Here is a 19,270-nt window from a genome sequence, read left to right as displayed (position 1 = left end):
TTTTTTTTTTTTTTTTTTTTTTTTGAGACATGATCTTGTTAAGTTGCTAAGTTGTCCAGACTGGGCTCAAACTTGTCCTTAGGCCTCAGCCTCCCAGAGTGCTGGGGTTTACTGGCATGTGCCACCACATTCAGCCTAAATAACCTTTTAACATTAGGCCCCCCGATCTGAGGGAGATATGTTCCAGGACCCCTGGTAGGTGTCTGAAACCAGGGGTACTACTGAACCTCTAGATATGTCATTTTTCTTGTACTTACACACATATGGTAAAGAGTAATTTATAAAGTAGGCATATAGAGGTATTAGGCACATTGAAGTAAAAACTAGTAATAGATCTATGAAGCAATATACTGTGAAAAAGTTATAAGAATGTATGCAGTCTTTATCAAAATACTATATTATGGTCTACTCACCTTTTTGTTGTTGACCTCAAGTAATTGAAACTGGGGAAAGTGAATTTAAAAGTTCGGACCAGTTTATTATAATGAAATATACATAACATAGAAAGAAAGGTTTTTGGTATTTTTTTAAATTTAAATGTGCACATTCTTCTGGTACAGTACTTTGTTATTAAAGTAAACTCTTTGTGATGCTGTAGTGTGTTCCATACCCACCGGTGTGCCTTTCCCCACTGCTGACAGGATAAGCACGCGCTGCTGGACGTGACTCCGAAGGCTGTGGACCTGTTGAATTACACCCAGTGGTTCCCAATTGTAATATTTTTCAACCCAGACTCTAGACAGGGTGTTAAAATCATGAGACAGAGGTTGAATCCGTCGTCCAACAAAAGTTCTCGAAAGTTATACGATCAAGCCAACAAACTCAAGAAAACCTGCACACATCTCTTTACAGGTATGTATCTGAAATTTTAAGTGCAGCCTTTGTTGAAAAGTGGCAAATAGAGAAGTGAAAAATGCAAATACAAGAGGTAATCTGAATGGAAAATGAGAGCTGCCCCTCCTTGAAAAGTCCTTCATCCTGGGGCTGGAGAGATGGCTCAGTGGAATAAGCACTTCCCTGGCAAGTGCAAGGGCCTGAGTTCAATCCCCGGTTCTGCAGAAAAAAAAGAAAAGAAAAAAGAAAAAAGAAAAGTCCTTAATCCTGTGAGATAGTTTCTGAGATCTTTGGCGTTTTCATAGTGAGCTTTGTAGGTTTGACTAAAAATGACATTGGTCACTTCGATGAGACTCACACTTGTGTGCGAGATGCAAGGCTGGTGACCCAGCCGGCTTCTCGGCGTGTGGCCCACTTTTCAGCGCAGATCGTGTGTCCGTGTTTCCTTCTTCCCTTCTGTGTGTGTAACTTCAAGCAATAGGAGCTCGTTTTAATTATTTTTACGTGTCCAAATAAAAACTTGAACACTCTAGATACTGAATCATACAAGGATTGATTACCTCTGCCTTTTTGGTGTGATAATATGGTGATTTAAAAATACAAATAACTTGCTTTTTAGAGATGGATTCTAAGTAAAATATTTATAGGAGACCTAATAGGATATCTAGAATTTGCCTAAGTAATCTACAGTGAGGGTAGAAGATGAATCTAGGTAATTCAAGACTGCCAGGAATTGTTGCTGAAGCAAGTTGTTGTGTACTTGGAGTTCATTAAATTAAATTATGTAAAAAAAATTCTATATTTTTTAAATCTCTTAAGCAATAGTAGCTGTTATAACAGTAAAGTGATCTAAAAGTATGACAAATTTTAGTAAGAGAATATATGTGCTATCTATAAAAATGAGTTCTGTGAATACAATACAATGAGTTTAAAAGGAGACATACATATTTTGGTAACACAATACTTTGTGGGTGCAACGTAAGGACGCTGCCTGGGTCTGTCCTCTTCAGGATAATGATGGCTCCTTTGAGTGCTGGGCCGCCAGCCTCAGCCTTTGCCACTTTTGGCCTATCTCTGATACTGGAGAGGAAGGTGAGGGTGTGTGCGCGTGTGTGTGTATCTGTGAGAGTTGTGTTATGGGCACCCAGATTTTCTTGTTGAAGAGAGATGCTCTGCTCGCCATTATGGCAAAATGCCATAACTGGGGGAGAGCTTCCCTAAATGCCAAGAGAAAGTCAGTCCTTGTGGCCTAGATTTCTGTGGATGTCCTCTAGAGAGCTCGTGCTTTTGTTATATTCATGTGCATCTTTTCTGTCATTTTGCTACTTGTGGTTTCCATCCAGAATGCCCCTGCAAAGTCTCTTGGGCTCAGAGGTGGGGATTCAGAAGGGTGATAGGGTCACAGGAACACCATATGATGGAAATCAATCTGGTGGCCACAGTGTAACGCTTGAACTGAGTTACTCTCTGCACTAAGCAGTCGTCTGTGTAGGTCGTTTTATGTGTGCAAGGTAATCGTTCAGACTGTGGATCCTTGGCAATCCTTAGGGCCACTCGATACTTCTGTCCCAATTTCTCAGTTTCCACCATTACATAATCAATTATACAAGGAATATACTTGGCCTATAGACAGTCTGTCACCGATCGTACCAAGTCCAATTTGGCTTTGATGGAAAAGTTGATAAAGTTGGTATCAGCCAAGATATGATAAGGTGGGCCCAGCTTTGTATTATACTGGAAGAATAAGCAGGAAGGAGGTTGGGGGAACTTCCCTTTCCTTTAGAGCACTGGGATCTTTTCTTTCTTTTTAGGTTTTAATCTATCCTTTTCTTTGAGTCTGTCATCTCTGACACTAAGCATTCGCTTCGTGGTCACATACTTTTTTGCTTTCTTTGGTTTCCCCATGTGCATGCCTCTGTCCTGCTTCTTCCAGAATCACCCTTTTGAGCGCAGAACTTTGGCCCACACTGCTTTCTTAAATGGTCCTTGTGACTTTAAATTTTCTTTGTGATGAACACAGGCTGAACTTATACCAGACAGGCCCAATAGAAAGTATTCAGAGGCCACTTCACATTCTTCACTTTGTCTCTGGGATATACAACCTCATTTTCGCATTCAAGTACGTGGCACCATGTTCTACCATGAGCACAATAATCTTTGCGGAGTACCAGTAGAAGGACACAAAAATCCTTGCCATGGCATCTAGGTTAATTTCTCTTGGGTTGGCCAACATATTACTTTATTCTAGCACTATAAATAATTAATAGCCAGGAAATTGTAAGCGCGTTCAAGATTTTCCAAGGTCAGTGTTAGAACTTCTTAAATGGAAGAAAACTATATGCTACCTTAAAATCTGAAGCATAGTTGCCTCTAAGTTTGATTAATGATTCTTTGGGGCTTGAGAAATGAGATACCAGCTAATAAAAAGTCACAATGATACAATTTTTAAAAATCTTATTTACATTCACTCTGATATTTTAGACTCAATTTAAATTATTATTTTAGGCTAGTTTGCTTATCTGGTTTTTATTCCCATTGAGTCCATAATATGGATTGCCAAAGAGTAGCTCTTTCTGTTGTACGTTGTTGGTGTTTTATCCCCATGTTCCAAATTTGTGTCTTGAGGCAAGCTGTATGGTGTGGTGGCTAAGAAAAGAGACTGAACCCAAACTTCTGAGCTTGAGCTCCGGCTTCTTTCTCTGCATGGCATAAGACCATGGGCTGGATAAGCTCACAGCTGTGCCTTGGTTTCTCCTCTTACGATGGCTGTGATAGCAGCACCCACCTTGCAGAGTCCGTGTAAGTTTGAAGTACACTGATCCAAAGTGCCGGGAACAGTACCTGGTTGGGTCAAAGCAAGGGCTACTGTGGAAGATGCGTTTTGGAAAAAATTTTCTTTGAATACATGCCAGTTAAGTTAATCTGCACATTCCAAAATGTGTAAGACTATCCAAGATTTCAAACATTGAAATATTTAATTTCATGAAATATATATATGAAATAGCTTTATGAGAGATAGATAATTGTACAGTAGTTTTTTTCTTATGTCCTACATATCTACATAGTCTTTATTTTTTTTATTTTTATTTTTTATTTTTTGGGCAGAACCAGGGATTGAACTCGGGTCCTTGCGCTTGCCAGGGAAGCGCTTAATCCACTGAAACATCTTCCCGGCCCCTACATAGTCTTTAAAATATGGTACTTTTATTTTATTTTTATTTTTGGGTTTTTTTTTTTTTTTGGTTTTGGTTTTTTTTCTCCATAATTTTATTGATAAATAAATAGCAATGAGACAGTTGCAAATCAAATCAGTAGGACAGTTTCAATAATTAACACACTGCATACATTCTTCCTAGTGGTCAATTACTGTACAAGATGTGGACTTGATACCCTATTTATAAACACCATTGGAACAAATCATTCTATTCATTAAGAGACTGTAACTATATATCTATCCAAACCACTTTGAATACACAGATACAATTGTCTGTTTACCCTTTTTTTTGTTAAGTTCCGTTATTTGAATATTATAGATGTGTAAACTCAGCAAAATATTCTAAAAGAGTCCAGTAGCCCATAATAGTATTGGGTCTTCCGCTTGACTGGCAATGTCAGAAATTGTTGACCTGAGTCCCCTACAGCTCAACATAACAGCATGGCTTTACTTCTTATATTTTGTTTTTATACTTTTCTGCTGGATGGTTAAGACTAAGGTAAAGCAGGACCTATGCAACAAGAGTTGTAGCTTTTGGGTCTGATAAGGTCAGTGAAATCCCCTCAGGATTTATCCCAAGATCCTGTACCTCAGATTGTAGAACCTTTGTCAGTGGTTGCTTTTATTTTAAATGTGTTGTGTTTGCTCCTGAAAACATGCTGTTTTATTTTATTTTTACACTGGATTAAGGACAATTTATTGTTTTTATGTGCAGAAAACTCAAGAGTACGCTTAACCCAGTTTGATGGCAAGGTCTTTAGCCTTTGCTTTCTCCAGCTTGGCAATATTAGCCACAGCTTTTGGACCTCAAATGTTGCCTTTCCAGGGAGGTATCTCATTGTATCTGTCATTGTAGTTGGTCCCAGATGGCCTCCACCTGCTTAGCCATCGCACCTTTGTCTTCCGAGTTGACTTGCATGAAAGCGACAGTGGTATAGTCTTCCTGTGGACCAGACACCCCATCCTGGCCTTCCCCTTGATGATGCAGTAAGGGATCCCCATCTTGCAACACAGGGCAAGCAGGAACATGACTAGCTCAATGGGGTCCATGTCATGTGCAGTCACCACAAGCTAAGCCTTCTTGTTCTCCACCAGAGTGGTGGCAGTATTGACACCTGCTCTGAGGACCGGTGGCCTCTTAGTGGGGACATCCCCTTTGCCAGCAACTTTCTTCTCTGCCCAGGCCAACAGCCTCTGCTTCTTCTCTTGCTTGATCTCTGGTCTGTACCTGTGGGTGAGCTTAAGCAGCTGGGTAGCTGTTTGGTGGTCCAAGGCCTTGGTGAACTGGTTAATCACAGGGGGCACCTTCAGCCACTTGTACAGAATGGCCCCCTGTCGCTGCAGCCAGATGTAGTGGGGCCATTTGACAAAGCGGGTGAGGTCTCTCTTGGGCTGGATGTCCTGTCCAATGCCAAAATTTTTTGGCCTCTTCTCATACATGGAATATACCACCTTCTTGGCCTCCTATTTCTTCACAACAGCGTGGGCCAGGGCCATCTTCTTGCCCTTGGCCTTCTTGCCTTTTGGCATCTTGGCCGGCTGACAGAAAGAGCAAACGTGCTCTTTTAAAAATAAAGTTTTGGGGCCTGGGGAGATAGTTCAGTGGATTAAATGCTTGCCTGGCATGTGCAAGGGCCTGAATTCAATCCTTGATTCCACCAAAAAAAAAGGTAAAGTTTTTGAAGGTAACTTTTCTGAAAAATTGATATTCTGAAAATAATCCTGTTTTTTGCTGTCATGTCTGTCCATAATGTGAGCTACAATAGCAAGATGTTTAGTTACATTCAGCTAAAAGGACTTATTACTAATTCACAAGTGACAAAAAATATAGTGAACCCTTGATTTACAAACTCAGCTCATTCCCAAGGGCTGGTCGTAGCTCAGGCCATCAGTTGCAGGCTCAGGCTGTTCTCACAGCCTTCCAGGTCTCTGTCCTCTACACAGGCATATCTCAGTGTCCTTAGGCACTGGCCCAGGATTTCTCAATTAACCCCATAAAGAAAAGGATGTTGTAATGTTCCTTTTAGATCCCTTACAGGATTGCATCTTTATCTCTATCTAGAAGCACAAGCTGCCGGCGTTCCAGTCATAACCCAAGACTTTGGTCATAAGTTAAAACTAAAATTTGGGTCAAACAATTGAAGTTGTTTGTATGTCAGACCAGTCCCTCACTCGAGGGTCCACTGCATGTTATGTCAAGTAGCTTCCTGAATAAATATTACTCTAGAAACTGACGCAAAGCTTTTTGTTTACATTTCTATAGCTACAATCAACCTAAATTCAGCCAACGATAGCTGGTTTGGCAGCTTGAAAGACACCATTCAAAATCAGCAAGGGCAAGCGGTGTGGGTGTCCGAAGGAAAGGTATGTGGCCTAGATAGGCGGCTGTGAGGTGAGAGTCCGTGTGCTGAATCTTTTCTCAAGAGCAGTGAATGTAGGAAGTGTGATATTGATATACGTATTCATCAAGCCTGAAATTTTAGACATTTTCTAACAAATAATAAAATGATGCTTTCAAAAAAAAAAGGCAGCAGTGTGTGATGAATGCAATCCTACATTCACTTCCCTTTTACTTTAACGTAGTAACTAGTACCGTATTCCAAGTACACTAATCAGAGCTTACAAGATCTTGTGCTGAGCTCCACAGCTTACTAAGACATGGTGGACTTATGAGTGGAGATGAGAGGCCAAGTTGAGGACCATGGAGAATACAGTTAATACAAACAAGAAGAGCCAGTGGAATCGGAGCTATTTGCTTAGAAAATTGTACTAGGCGTTTCATTAGGTGACATGTGAGCATCTACGACTCTAAAGTTGGAGGAAAGCATCTCATTTATAGTGACAGCTTACACCCTGCCCTGCTACCCGCTGTCCTGTGCTCCAGCCGAGTTGAGGTAGTCCGTGAGCAGAATCGTGATGAGTTTGTTACACAATTGATAAAGTCTTGCTTTCTGGGAACTAGCCCAGGAGTCTAGCCCTCACCAAGTGCTGACAAGTTTGGAAGGCTTAGTGCTAGCTTCCCTTAGTGCTAGCCAATCAGGGCATAGCTTCTGTGCTCAAGGATCCGAGAGTCCTGTAGATGAATGGACAAGTGCATTGCACAAGGCAGTGTGTGCTTATTCTTAGGAGGTAGATACTGAGAGAAAAGGCTGGAGGAGAGTTGGATTACGGAAGAAAAGTGCCACAGCTAGTGAAAGTGTGAATCAGTTGTAGAACATAGAGTAGATGGTAACAGTGGTGGACTAGAGAGTCCCTAATTTGGATCCCTCCACAAAAATCAGTGTACTGTCTGCAGTGGGTCAAAGCCAAAGGAAATTAAAGACATCTTCCCTGTCTGGAACATGTCAAGGCTTCAGCCACTTGGCTGAGCCCTGTGGGAGTTTTTTTTTGAGTCCCAGCTCCTAGGGGCCATGACAGACCCCACTGACCGTCCAAAACAAATTCCTCTAGATTGAAGGGATGGATGATGACCCTGACGACCACATGTCCTACTTAACCGCCTTGGGCGCAGACTATCTGAGTTGCGACAGCCGCCTCATCAGTGACTTTGAAGACACCGACGGCGAAGGAGGTGCCTACACTGACAATGAGCTGGATGAGCCGGCTGAGGAGCCGCTGGTGTCGTCCATCACCCGTTCCTCGGAGCCGGTGCAGCATGAGGAGGTGAGGGGAGGCATGGCGTAGGCTGTGAGGCCAGGGCAGGAGAAGGAGATCCTGGTGTTACACTCAATTCTTCTGGACAGATAGTAACTCAAGGTGCTGTAGAGGGATTTCTAAGGGTTGGAGCAGATGACAGCCAGGGAACCTTCACTCTGAGTCAGAGCCTATGTGGTTGTAGCAGCAACCCATGGGAAAGTGGGGCCAGAGAGAGGCCAAGTGACCAGCATTCCCCTGCCCTCAGGCATGATGGGTAAACACATTGGCTATTAATGTCAGCCATCCAAATTACAAATGGAACATTGAGTTTTAAATATATGACATGGTTGTATTTACTTGTAACCTTTGATTAGGTCTCTGTCTGTACTCGTAGGAGTCCTTGCTTCTTCACTCTACCTTTAACCTTCTAATCTTGCTGAAGCTCCTGAGTGTTTCCCCATCAGTTTCCTTCTCTCTCGTGTTTCGATTTGGTGATTGATTCTATGATCAATTATGCATCCAATCCCATGTACTGTGCATCCGCTAACCCGTCAATCAGTAGTTTATGTGGTCCTGGAAGTTACATTGATAGTCAGTGATTCGTCGGTTGCACATTGGAGAACATTGGAAAAATGAACTTTGTAGATTGTCCAAATTTATGTGGATAATTATTGCTGTGGACTTCCTGTTAGCAGTTTAATGAAGTGAATATTTTTCTTTGATGAAGTATAAATACCAAAATCAAAAAGGTGGAGGAGGGAAACCCCCCCCCCAGGAAAATAATTACTATATACTGCTAGACACAAATGAACTAACCCCTAAATGTCCACAGAGATAGATGCTTAGAAATTTTCATGTTTCTTAATGGCAAAGAAAATTTAGACTCTAGAAGGGTTTTTGTTCTGTTTTTAAGTTGAACCGTAAAGGTAGACCCTGCTGTATTAGAGACGTCTGGTTCTAGAAGACATGTGCTAAGCACGCACGAGTGCAGGGGTGCTGCTGTCCGCCTTTGTGGTGAAGGCGCCCTAACTTGGCACCCCCAGTCTGGACTCTTAACGAGCTTGCGGAACTCCGGCAAGGCAGACGAGTGATCTCTTCTCTGCTCAGATTTCTTGTTGTAAATGAACCTTTATGTTTTGTAGAGCATAAGGAAACTCAGCCCAGAGCCACCAGCTCAGATGAGGAGGGCTGCTAGCAGAGATCAACTTAGGGACAGTAGCCCACCCCCAGCATTCAAGCCAGAGCCACCCAAGGTATGTAGTCCGGAGGCTTCAGGATGGGCAAGAGGAGGACACAGGTGACTTGAGCCCCTGGGTCTCCCAGAGGACCAAGGACAGTGGTAATGGATTATGGTTTGGGCTCATGGTGTTCTCTCTTGGGAACTTGTCTTTTGAGCCTTGGGTGAACCCAAGAATTACAGAGAGGCAGAAAGATAAAGGCAGTAGAAGGAGAGTGCCTAATTTTAGGACTCTTAGTGTTCATTTTATTCACTTTTCTTCTATAGAACATTTGACAAATGCTGCATGCCCAGAATCACCAATCTCAGAATCGGTTTTTCTTTTTCTGCCCAAGATTGCTACCCACAACCTGAATTGGATGCATCAAAAAATCCTAACGTGATTACTAAAGAAAACAATGATTTTTCTTTAGAGTGTCTCTCATTATGAAAGCAACTTTAAAAAAAAGCAACTTAATTTGTCTGTTACCCTAAATAGAATCAGCCTAAGGACCCAGGGGGATTATGGCATAGGATTCCTCTATCACCAGTTGGAAGCAAAGCTGTAACTGTAGGCTTTTCTCTACACTCCAGTGAAATGTCTCTAGTTAGCTCAATAATTTGGATGAGAAGAAAACAGGAATCGATTGTATGATCTGCCAGGAGTCATTAGTGAGCTTGTGCGGTGTATCAGTGAAAACTTGCATGCAGGGCTAGAGAAAGTGTGAAGGAGAACTGGATTTCGCGTTCTGCGCTACCCCGCCCAAAGCCTGTCACCAGGGTGCTCCCCTCTGGCTGAGCGTGTGTCTCGTCTGGCCAGGACATGCAGCCTTTCTGCAGCCTGACCTCCAAAGCCATACTCTCAGTCTGAAGCTCATTTGTTCTGAGATTTTTCACCAAAATTCTGATCTTCAGTCCACCGTGACTCAGTCTAATCCCCTCCCCGGCTGACAATGAGAGCACTTCCAGTGCATTCTTGACTTTGATGAGCTCTTGGTCCTCTTGGCTAGGGAAGAAGTTGGGCTCAGCGTGCCCGAGCAGTGGCTGTTTGCCCTCCATCTTTGATTCTTTGTCAGAATCATACTTGTCTACTATCTTGGAAACTGATCAGGAAATGGAGTGTATTAAATCACTAATGTAGATTTGAAAATAACTGAAAGCCCAAGGTTAAAAAAAAAGTCACTGTTCTTTATAGACAAAAGCCCAGAACAAAGAAGAATCCTGTGACTTCTCCAAATCCCAGGAATACAAGTCAAACCCCTCTCTCATGGGAGGTGATGAAATTCCCAGGACAGCTGCCAGAGGTGGTCCTCCACCTGTTGCTGCGAAACCCTCCTTCGGACGATCCATCCAGAAGCCCTCCATTCCTGTCCCTCCCCCTGAGAGTGAGGAGGTCGGGGAGAGCATCGAGGAGCCAGAGGACGCTCCCAAGTCAGTCCTGGGCAAAGTGAAAATATTTGAGAAGATGGATCATAAGGCAAGACTACAGAGGATGCAGGAGCTCCAGGAAGCGCAGGAAGCACAGGTAAAGGCCTTCAGAGCGCCAGAGGATCTCAGGGTGGGGACAGCAACAGTGTCACGTAGCTTGATGGCAGTGCAGCGGCGCGTGGTCCCTTTCCACTGGCGCAAGGCTGATAGGGAAGCAAATGTGCACAGTACTGTGTGTCACTTCCAGGGTGCTGGCCACCCTGGATGCACTTATAAAGCGCATCTTTTCTTCCGATCAAGAGAGAGTCTGCTCTCCGGCTGCTCCTACTGTTCTCAGGGCTTGGAATGGCGGAGTCAGATGATGAATTGGTGCTTTTCTGGATTAGTTTTACCTGGTGAGCTCATCCTGCTCATTTGGCCACTGAGTCTCACGTACTTCGCGTGCTGAGATGGAAAGGCCAGTGGAATATACACGTGCGCTGTGTGCATTTGTGTTCCATGCACACGTGCCACCTGTCAACACCAAGCAGAACTTAAAGGAGGCAGGGCATCGCGGCGCATGCCTGGAATCCCAGCTGTGCGGAAGCAGAGGCAGGAGGAGCCCTGGAGCCCAGGAATCTGAGGCCAGTCTGGGCAGCATAGTGAGACCCCTTTTTTGACCTAAAGGTTTATGGAGCATATTCTGCTGCCCAGAAGGCAGGGGTTGTCATCCTTTAAGTAGGTTGCAGTAGTACTTCTGAGCCTTTTTTCATATTTGTATTGTGATGAAATAAGCTTAATATAAATTTTGCTGTTTTTGAGTGCACAGCTCAGTGACATTGAATACAGTCACTCCGTTGCACAGCCCTCGCCACCATCCTTGTCCAGAGCTCTTGCATCCTGTCCAAAGCAAAGTTCTACCCCTCCTGCACCAGCGCCCTCATTCCCTCCTCCCTGCAGCCCTTGGCCTCTGCCATTGGCCTTGTGGAGCCTTGCGTGTGGCCAGCTAGGAGCCTTAGTAAGATAAGAGGAGCTGTACAGTATTGTTCCCCCTGTGCCGGCCTCACAGGTCATACATGCTGCAGCATTTATAAAGCCTGCATTTCCTTTAAACACTTCCTCTGTATGGCCCATACTGCTGGGCACCCTATACTACATGGAAACTAGAGTTGCGGATTTACCCTTTTCTCAAAATAGTGTAGGAAAGTAGGACAGCCAAAGAGACAGGCCAGCAGCGAGCCAGTGGGAAAATAAAGCAACTGCGCCTGTAGCTCATGCCTTTCTTCCTGTTCTTTTTACTAACACTACAGATTGAAATTGCTCAGAAACATCCTAGTCTCTATGCTGTTCCAATCAAAACCCCCAAGCCAGATGCCGGCCTGCCACCACACATAAGGTAAGGGCTCCCCAGCAGGGGAGTTGACGGAGAGGGCTTCTCTAGCACATGGCCTTGAGAAAAGCAGTTGCTTTGCCTAGACTTTAGAGCAGCAAGAGCATTTGTTTTCTTTTTGGTCAACTGTTTATCTTACCTATTCCATTGAATTTAATGGTAAAGGTGAAAGAGTTCCGTTCATGGTCATTATGTTTGTGTGCCTGGGGCCTGGTACCAGCACGACTGGAGCATGTTCTGCATTAGGGTAGCAAGAGGAAGTTCTAGGGTATACACCTGTTTTTGTCGCTGTTGTATGTGGCTCGTCACCAAGCAGAATCCAGCCGATTGTGCTGACCCTGGTCTGAAGGGACGCTGCCAAGCTCTTGGTGAGACCCTGTCTTAGTCATGTTTCTCGTTGCTTAGACAAAACACGCGACACTTGGAGTTAGAGGAAAGGGTTATTTCAGTGCAACTGGTACAGGTCTCAGCCCAGAGTCAGCTGCAAGGCGCAGTGGTGCAGCAGAGGATTGTCGGTGGAGAAATAGTCTGTGGCAAGCAGGGCAGACCAAAGGCAGCAAAACGGTGAAGCAGCAGCAGCAGCAGCAAGTAGTGGCTACAGGGCCCCGTCTGTCCCTTCCATCCTGAATCCACCCACCCCCGAGAGCCTGACCTGTGTCTGCATGAGGCTTTGGGGTGACAGCTGGTGACAAGCCACAGCTGTGAAGTGCCAAACAAGCAGTAGGAAGCAACCTCAGCGTCTTTTGTTGAAGTTTTACATTGGATTATTTTCTGCTTCTGAGAAAAGGAAAAGGATAAATAAATACTGTTTTTTACTATGACTGGAAACTAGTTTTGTTTTGTGGGAATAGAAAACCAGAAACAAAATTTTTCTTTACCAGTTGAAGCAGAACACAGTTGACTAGGTTGCCTGTGGCAGCAAAGAGGACTTGGTACAGTTGACACCAGCTGAAGGCTCCGTGGGCATCCCCAGGGAATGTAGGGGTGGGGACGGCCCCTCTGTCCAATTCTTAGCTTAGGGATCATCCGACTGGCTTCTCCACCCACAGCTCCAATAAGTCTTGCCTTTGAGCTGTTTCTTATCCCACCCCAACACTTGTGGACCAGAGTGGGACTCAGATTGGCCTGGTCACTCAGCACTGTGTGCCCAGAGGTCAGTGGTGGTTACCTGTGTCGCCTGCTTTCATACTCACCTGCATGGGCAGCTGGAGGATGTGACATCCTTGGGATGTGTGTAACGCCTTCCTTTGTTAGTTCCAGACTCCCCGAGCCACAGAAAGGCCCCTCCAGATTCGCTCCGAACGTGCAAGGAGGTTATGGAAGCGACGCAGAGGAGGAGGAGTACCGCCAGCAGCTGGCAGAACACTCGAAGCGCAGTTACTTTGGCCAGCCCTCCAGGTACCGCGACACTGAACTGTAGGATCTGGACATGGACTCTTCCAGGCCCCTCGGATGCTCCTGCGAGGGCATTGGGATCATTCTGTAGCAGACGTGCACTGCGTGTGGTGGACGCCAAAATCGGGTTCTCCTGGGGACCCCAGGTGCCAGCCAACGTATAAGAACTAAGACTGGGGCCAGGGATATAGCTCAGTTGTACAAGTACCTACCTGGCAAGTGCAAGGTCCTGAGTTCGATGCCCAGTACAAAAAAAAACCCACCTAAGACTGTTTGTGAAACCACGGTAGAGAAGTATATTATGGCTTTGTGCTCAGAATTGAGAAAAACACTGCAGTCCCAAGCTGTTACTTCAGTGAACCAAAATCTGTATTAATGTTGTTGGTGTGTTTTAATATGTATATTAAGCAATAACTCAAGGACAGCTTCAGTGTGAGGCTGAATGTGAAAAAAAAAGAAAATACACTGTTGAACTCAAACTAAATTTAAAGTATTTTGCTCTCTAAAGTGCCTTTGATAAGAACTGTCTTAAATTCTCCTTTAAAGCTTTATGCAAAGCCATAATGGACTAAAACTTTATCTTGGCTACATTTTTTATACCAGTTTAGCAGCTGTGGTTTTCCTCTGCACTGTGTCATCTTTTCAGTGTTCATCTTTGTAATATTTTCTATAAATTCTGATTGTACATATAATAGCTATACTTGGTAATTTGGCTGTCAAATGCCAAATAGCTTGAAGGCTAACAAGTTGGGATGGACCTTACTTGTTTAGAATCATGTACTGCACAAAAGACAGTTGATAAGAACATTTTATTTCCACGAGTTTGTGTATCGATGGCCGTCATTTTTATAATTTAATAAAAAGAAAGAATACATTGTGATCAATAACTTGCTCTGTGGTGAATTTCTGCACACACATAGCCCGGGTGTCAAGATAGATAAGCGCTGTACTGGTGAGCTCTGCCCTCAGCCTTCCTGTTTTTAAGTGCAACGTTTATTTCAATTACTGATCATACAAATGAAAACTTGTTCATTGTTGAACACTGGAAAATAGAACCTAAATGAGTAACAAAATAAAGACTGCTTATCATCCTGCGTTTGGATTGTTTGTATCCATTTCCTCCAGGTGTGTATTTGTATCTTATCTGGTACTTGAGATCAGACCATATTTGCAGTTGTTTCATATTTTTTCTAATGTTTTGTCAAGAATACTGCCCTCAGATACTTAGATTGCCATGTGCATGTCATCGCTAATGACTGCACAGTGATGCATTGTGGGATTGCTGTTTGCGCCAGTAGTCCCTCTGTTGTTGGCTGTTCGGATCTTTTTCATTTCCTGCCTCTCTACAGGATGTGAGCCTCTTCATATTCAATCCCCGTTTTGTGTATTAGTGATCAGTGTTTCGGTCCTTTTCTGCAGATGAGACCTCAGACGTGTAATTACTAAAAGTGTGTGAACCTTTGTAATGCTCTGGATGATGTTTTTTGCCAAATTGCTGTCTAGAAAATTCACATCAGTTCTTACTCCCACATTCACTTTTGAAAGTTTGGTATAGTTTAAAGCTTAAGCAAGATAATTAAAATTTAAGCTTATGTGAATCGAAAGTAGACAATTTGAGAAAGGAAGAGAGTTCCCTTTAGGGTCTCTTGCAGTCTAAATGGTCGCAAAGGTGTTGAGCTTGCACGTCACCAGGTAGAAATTTGGTTTACGATGAGTTAGTACGCTAGTGTGTAGGATGTCCTAGGTTGTGCCGCTGTCAGTGTGGCTGCTATAACTCCTAACCTTTCCAGTGCTTCGTCTTGCATTTCTGAGCAGTACTCCAGTCACTAGAAGTTGTATATCTCATAAATAAAAAACCATCATCCAAATACGTGATGACGTGGTTTGCTTATGTCCTTTACATGCAGGACCGAGCCCTTTTGCAAGTCCAGGGAGGCACAGGGAGCTAGGCTGTTACCCGGCTGCAGCAATTACGTGATGCATTCAAGGGTGCAGACAGGCAGGGCCTCTGTCCCCCAGAATGCCCCGAGTGCACCCAGTGACCACCGTGCCTTTCCTGTCCATTTTTCTGTGTTGCTTTGTTCTGGAAAGGGTTGAAAATTGCTTACAGTACGTAGGCGTAAGAGGCATATTCGCAGAGGTGATCCTGGAGGGCTGTCTCTTAAGCTCTGTTCTTTCGTAACACTGTTCCAAAGTCAACTCAGTAAAAGCTTGAGGAAGGGCCAGAAGCAGCAGTGTAGAGGCCCCACGCAGCAGTCTGGCTTTACGTCAAGATCCCCTCTGGAGTGCCTAGGGCCAGTAGCTCTAGGGTAGGAATGTGACATGCCTGGTGTCCCAGGATAACTAAGTATGTTAATCATCTTTCAACAAAATCCATTTTATCCACAAGCTGGTGGAGGGGTGTTTTACTTTCACAGGGTAGGGCAAATCTCACACATATTTGTAGGAATAAAATGAGTAAGTTCAAGTTTCGCACGTCAGCAGGTATTGGAGCATATATGGTTGTTGTGGAGGTTCCTATGTCCAAGATTTTCAGGGGGCCAGCAGGCAGGAGAGCCTGGGAGGACCGACAGGCTGAGCCCAAAGGCTGGCCACTGGCAGGATGCCACTAGCTTGGGGTGGGGTGGGGCAGGCTGTCCTAGTCAAGCCTCCAAATGTTTGGCTGTCACATGTCTGAGGACAGCCTGTTTACTCAGAGTTCACCACTTTAAATTGTTAATCTCATTGAAAACAAAACACCTTCCCAGAAACATCCTGAATAAAGTTTGACCAAATATTGGTTGCAGTAGCTCAGCCAAGTTGACACAGAATTAACCAGCCATCCCCTTTCCCATGGGGGCCACCTGGGCAGCTGTTTTTGTCCAGTGTTAAAGCATAAATAAACATGAATGAAAAGGGAGAATGATTTATGTAATTGAAATACATGTTCATGTATGTAGATTTAATACACACTATTTACCCTACATTTGCATAGAATGCATGTTTTTATATGCAGTAAGGGTTGTCAGTAGGAAAGTCTTATAAGTCAGTAGGTAAAAATGAATGAGATTCAGATAAATTCAAACCACATTAAAAATAAAAGTTGACAGTTTAAAATAATACTTAGTAAAATCCCTGGTGATGCACATCTATAAAATGAGATTTAGAAAGGGCCAGGGAGATAGCTCAGTAGAATGAGTACCTGTCTGGCAAGCACAGGGTCCTGGGTTCAGTCTCTGGTACCACAAAAAAAAAACAACTAAAACTAAAAAGCTGAGTAGTGGCATTGTGCACACATACATGTTTGTATGAACAGAGAGCTAGAACAGATCTTATTTTCAGCTTCCCTTTAAGCCCCACTTGTGTGTGGTCAGTGGTAGCTTAGTGTCCTTGGGGGGCTGTTTCTAGGACCTCCCTTAGATACTAAAATCTGCAGATGCTCTACTCCCATAGATAAAGTGTCAGTAATAATTACATATAGCCCATATATGTCTTACAATATATACTTAAATCATCTCTACGTTACTTATAATGCCTATAAATACACTACAAATGCTGAGGAAATAGTTGTGTTTATGTCGTAATCCATAAAAATAAGTTTGGAAATATTCAGTGCAGATACAATTTGTTTTGCTTTTTTAGGTTTTTTCCGCCCTTGGCGGAATATGCAGATGAGCCCACAGAGATGGAGCATTGACTATATGCACAGATGTAAAATTAGCACAATGACCACAAGTGACAGTACTTTAGTATCTATTTGGTGCCCTCTTTAGTGTGAGTGAGCTACAGTCTTGTGGCTTCTGCACCATCTGCAGGTGCTGTTCTACCCGCTGGAGGCCAGAGGCCAGGTTCCTCCATCCTTCCCGAGTTGGAGTCTCCAGGACGTGTGGCTGAGAAGGAATATCCTAGCTGAAGTAAGTGTTCCTCGGAGGGGCGGGGTGCATTGAGTTCTGAAAGTAGATCTTTCTCAAAAGATAAAGGGAGAGGAGACTTCTGGGAAAATGGAGCAACAACTGAGCCTCTCTGACATTCACAGTCTCGGCCCTGGAAAACAACTGGTGGGGGTGGGGGCAGGAGAGGGAGTAGATCCTTGGGAACCAGGAATGACCTGACAGGAAAATTAAGTTTCTCTTCAGAGAAACTAAAGAGACTGAACACATGCAGAAAAGGGAGGGACAGCCTCACTTTCTCCCTGGCTCCCAGCTTGTGACAAAGGAGGTTGAATCTACAGAGATAAAGTGAAAGCAGCGGGCTGTACAGGGCTTACAGGAGAAATACAGTGGTGGAATGGCCTGGCAGATGCTGACTTGAGAGAGGTGGTGAGCGGCAGCAGTCCAAGTGCCTGCCACATTCCCTGGATGGGGTGCCGGGCCAGACACCATTCCAGAGAGGACTTAGTTGGTTAAACCTGGGTCTCAGAGCAGCAGCAGATTGGATTCCTTGCAGGGCTCCCAGTGTTACAGGGCCACAGTAACTGGGTGAGAAAAAGCCATGTGGGGAGGCTTGGTCAGCCAGCCATGGTGAGGCTGGCAAGAGACCCCTGGGAGGCAAAGGACACCAGTCCCAATGCCCAGCCAGAGGCCAACTGCTCTGGCCCCTGCCCTAATCCTATCACCTGCTGGTGGCTGCATCTAGCATGGCCTTAAGAGTGACTGCCTTCTTTTGTCTACTAGGGGGAGCAGGTACATGACTTGATACTGCCCCCAAATTGTAGAGTGCACAAGAAAACCATGTTTGAAATCACAGAAGTTTGGTTTTTGTTTTATCGTTTCCATTCATTCATTCATTCATTCATTCTGAGTGTCTCAGTTACTTTTTCCTCATTGCTGGGAGTCAATACCCAACACTCAAAATGAAGCAAGGAAAGGTTTATTTAGCTCATAGTTGGTGGAGTTTTCCATCTATACTACGCTGGCTCCAGGGCAGAGTGGCACGTGGTATAGGGCAGCTGTTCATGGGCAGAAGACAGCAAAGAGCCAAGGGAGGAGAGCAGCAGACGTGGCTGCTAGCAAGCCCCTCTCCCTTCCTTACATTTGTGTGCAGATTATGTGCCTGAGGGCAGGTGCAGCACTCACACCTGCAATCCCAGCATTGGACCATGAATTAATCATAAACTCTAGAAACTGCTCCATGACTGTGAGAGTCTTTGGGGGGACACCTAGACACAAACCATAACACCAAGTGTGCATTGTTTCTCACTGGCTTGCTCACTCACTCTCACACACCACCTTTCTTCCTCAGTAGTGTGTTGGTGTTGGGAAAAGTTCCTTTCTTATATCCATCTTATCTCCATTTCTTACTCGTTGCTTGCTTGTTTTCTCTTCTTTTTGGTTTTCTCCCTTTTTTCCTCTTAATTTACTCTCTATATTTTTTATTTTTTCTTTAAGAAAACAAAAATTTTATTTATTTATTTATTTATTTATTTTTTGCGGAACCGGGGATTGAACTCAGGCCCTTGCGCTTGCCAGGGAAGTGCTTATTCTACTGAGCCATCTCCCCGGCCCCCAAAGTTTTAATAAATGAGACATTAGAAACAATACATAATTTCAAGAAAAAGATGATAGTTATTCGATAATGGTTGTTATATTGCAGTGTTGTTTTCAATGTAGTTGCCCACATACCAGATACAAGTATGTAAAAATGGTCAAAGTACAAATTTTAAGCATTACTGCTATCTTCAAAAGAAAAATAGGAAATAGGACAATCATCTTAGCTACCCTGTGCATATACATACATGATCCCCTCCTTTTTTCCTTTCTTTTCTCCTTTCCCTCATCCCAATTATTTACTCCTTTTGTGCAGTTTCTTTCCCTTTTTCTAATCTCTTGTACCTTTCAGATTTAATTTCCTCTTTCAGGTTCTTACACTAGGGAGACAATATGATGTTGACACATGTGGGTCTGATTCCATTTATGACTATAGACTCCAAGTTGCATCCATTTACCTATAAAAACCTCAAGTTTTTCTTCTTAGTAGCTGAATAATACTCCATGGTATAAAAGTGCCACATCTTTTTTATCCATTCTTCACAGTTGATGGGCATTTGGTTTGTTTCCAAGATTTAGCTTTGGCAAGTTGTGTTGCTGTAAACATGTGTGCATATATATTGCTGTGGTATGATGTGTTCCTTTCTTCTGGAAAAATACACAGAAGGGGAATACCTGAATTGAATGGGACTTCTAATCCTAGTTTTTTGAAA

General features: G+C 43.7%; 1 protein-coding gene across 1 annotated transcript in view; it reads left to right on the top strand.

The window, feature by feature from the left end:
* Tjp2 (tight junction protein 2) overlaps positions 1-13,976 on the top strand; it is a 91,984-nt gene extending 78,008 nt beyond the window's left edge. The window contains exons 15-21 of the mRNA XM_004637210.2: positions 642-852; positions 6,312-6,412; positions 7,499-7,711; positions 8,827-8,937; positions 10,096-10,425; positions 11,618-11,703; positions 12,952-13,976. Coding sequence (XP_004637267.1) covers positions 642-852; positions 6,312-6,412; positions 7,499-7,711; positions 8,827-8,937; positions 10,096-10,425; positions 11,618-11,703; positions 12,952-13,117 — 1,218 coding nt within the window. The 3' untranslated portion in view covers positions 13,118-13,976. The remainder of the gene's footprint in view (positions 1-641; positions 853-6,311; positions 6,413-7,498; positions 7,712-8,826; positions 8,938-10,095; positions 10,426-11,617; positions 11,704-12,951) is intronic.
* The last annotated feature ends 5,294 nt before the right edge of the window (positions 13,977-19,270 follow it).

Source organism: Octodon degus, unplaced genomic scaffold, assembly GCF_000260255.1.
Source record: "Octodon degus isolate 3935 unplaced genomic scaffold, OctDeg1.0 scaffold00087, whole genome shotgun sequence".
Lineage (NCBI taxonomy): Eukaryota > Metazoa > Chordata > Mammalia > Rodentia > Octodontidae > Octodon > Octodon degus.
Note: the sequence above shows the minus strand (reverse complement) of the source record. Positions and strands in the feature narration are given on the sequence as shown.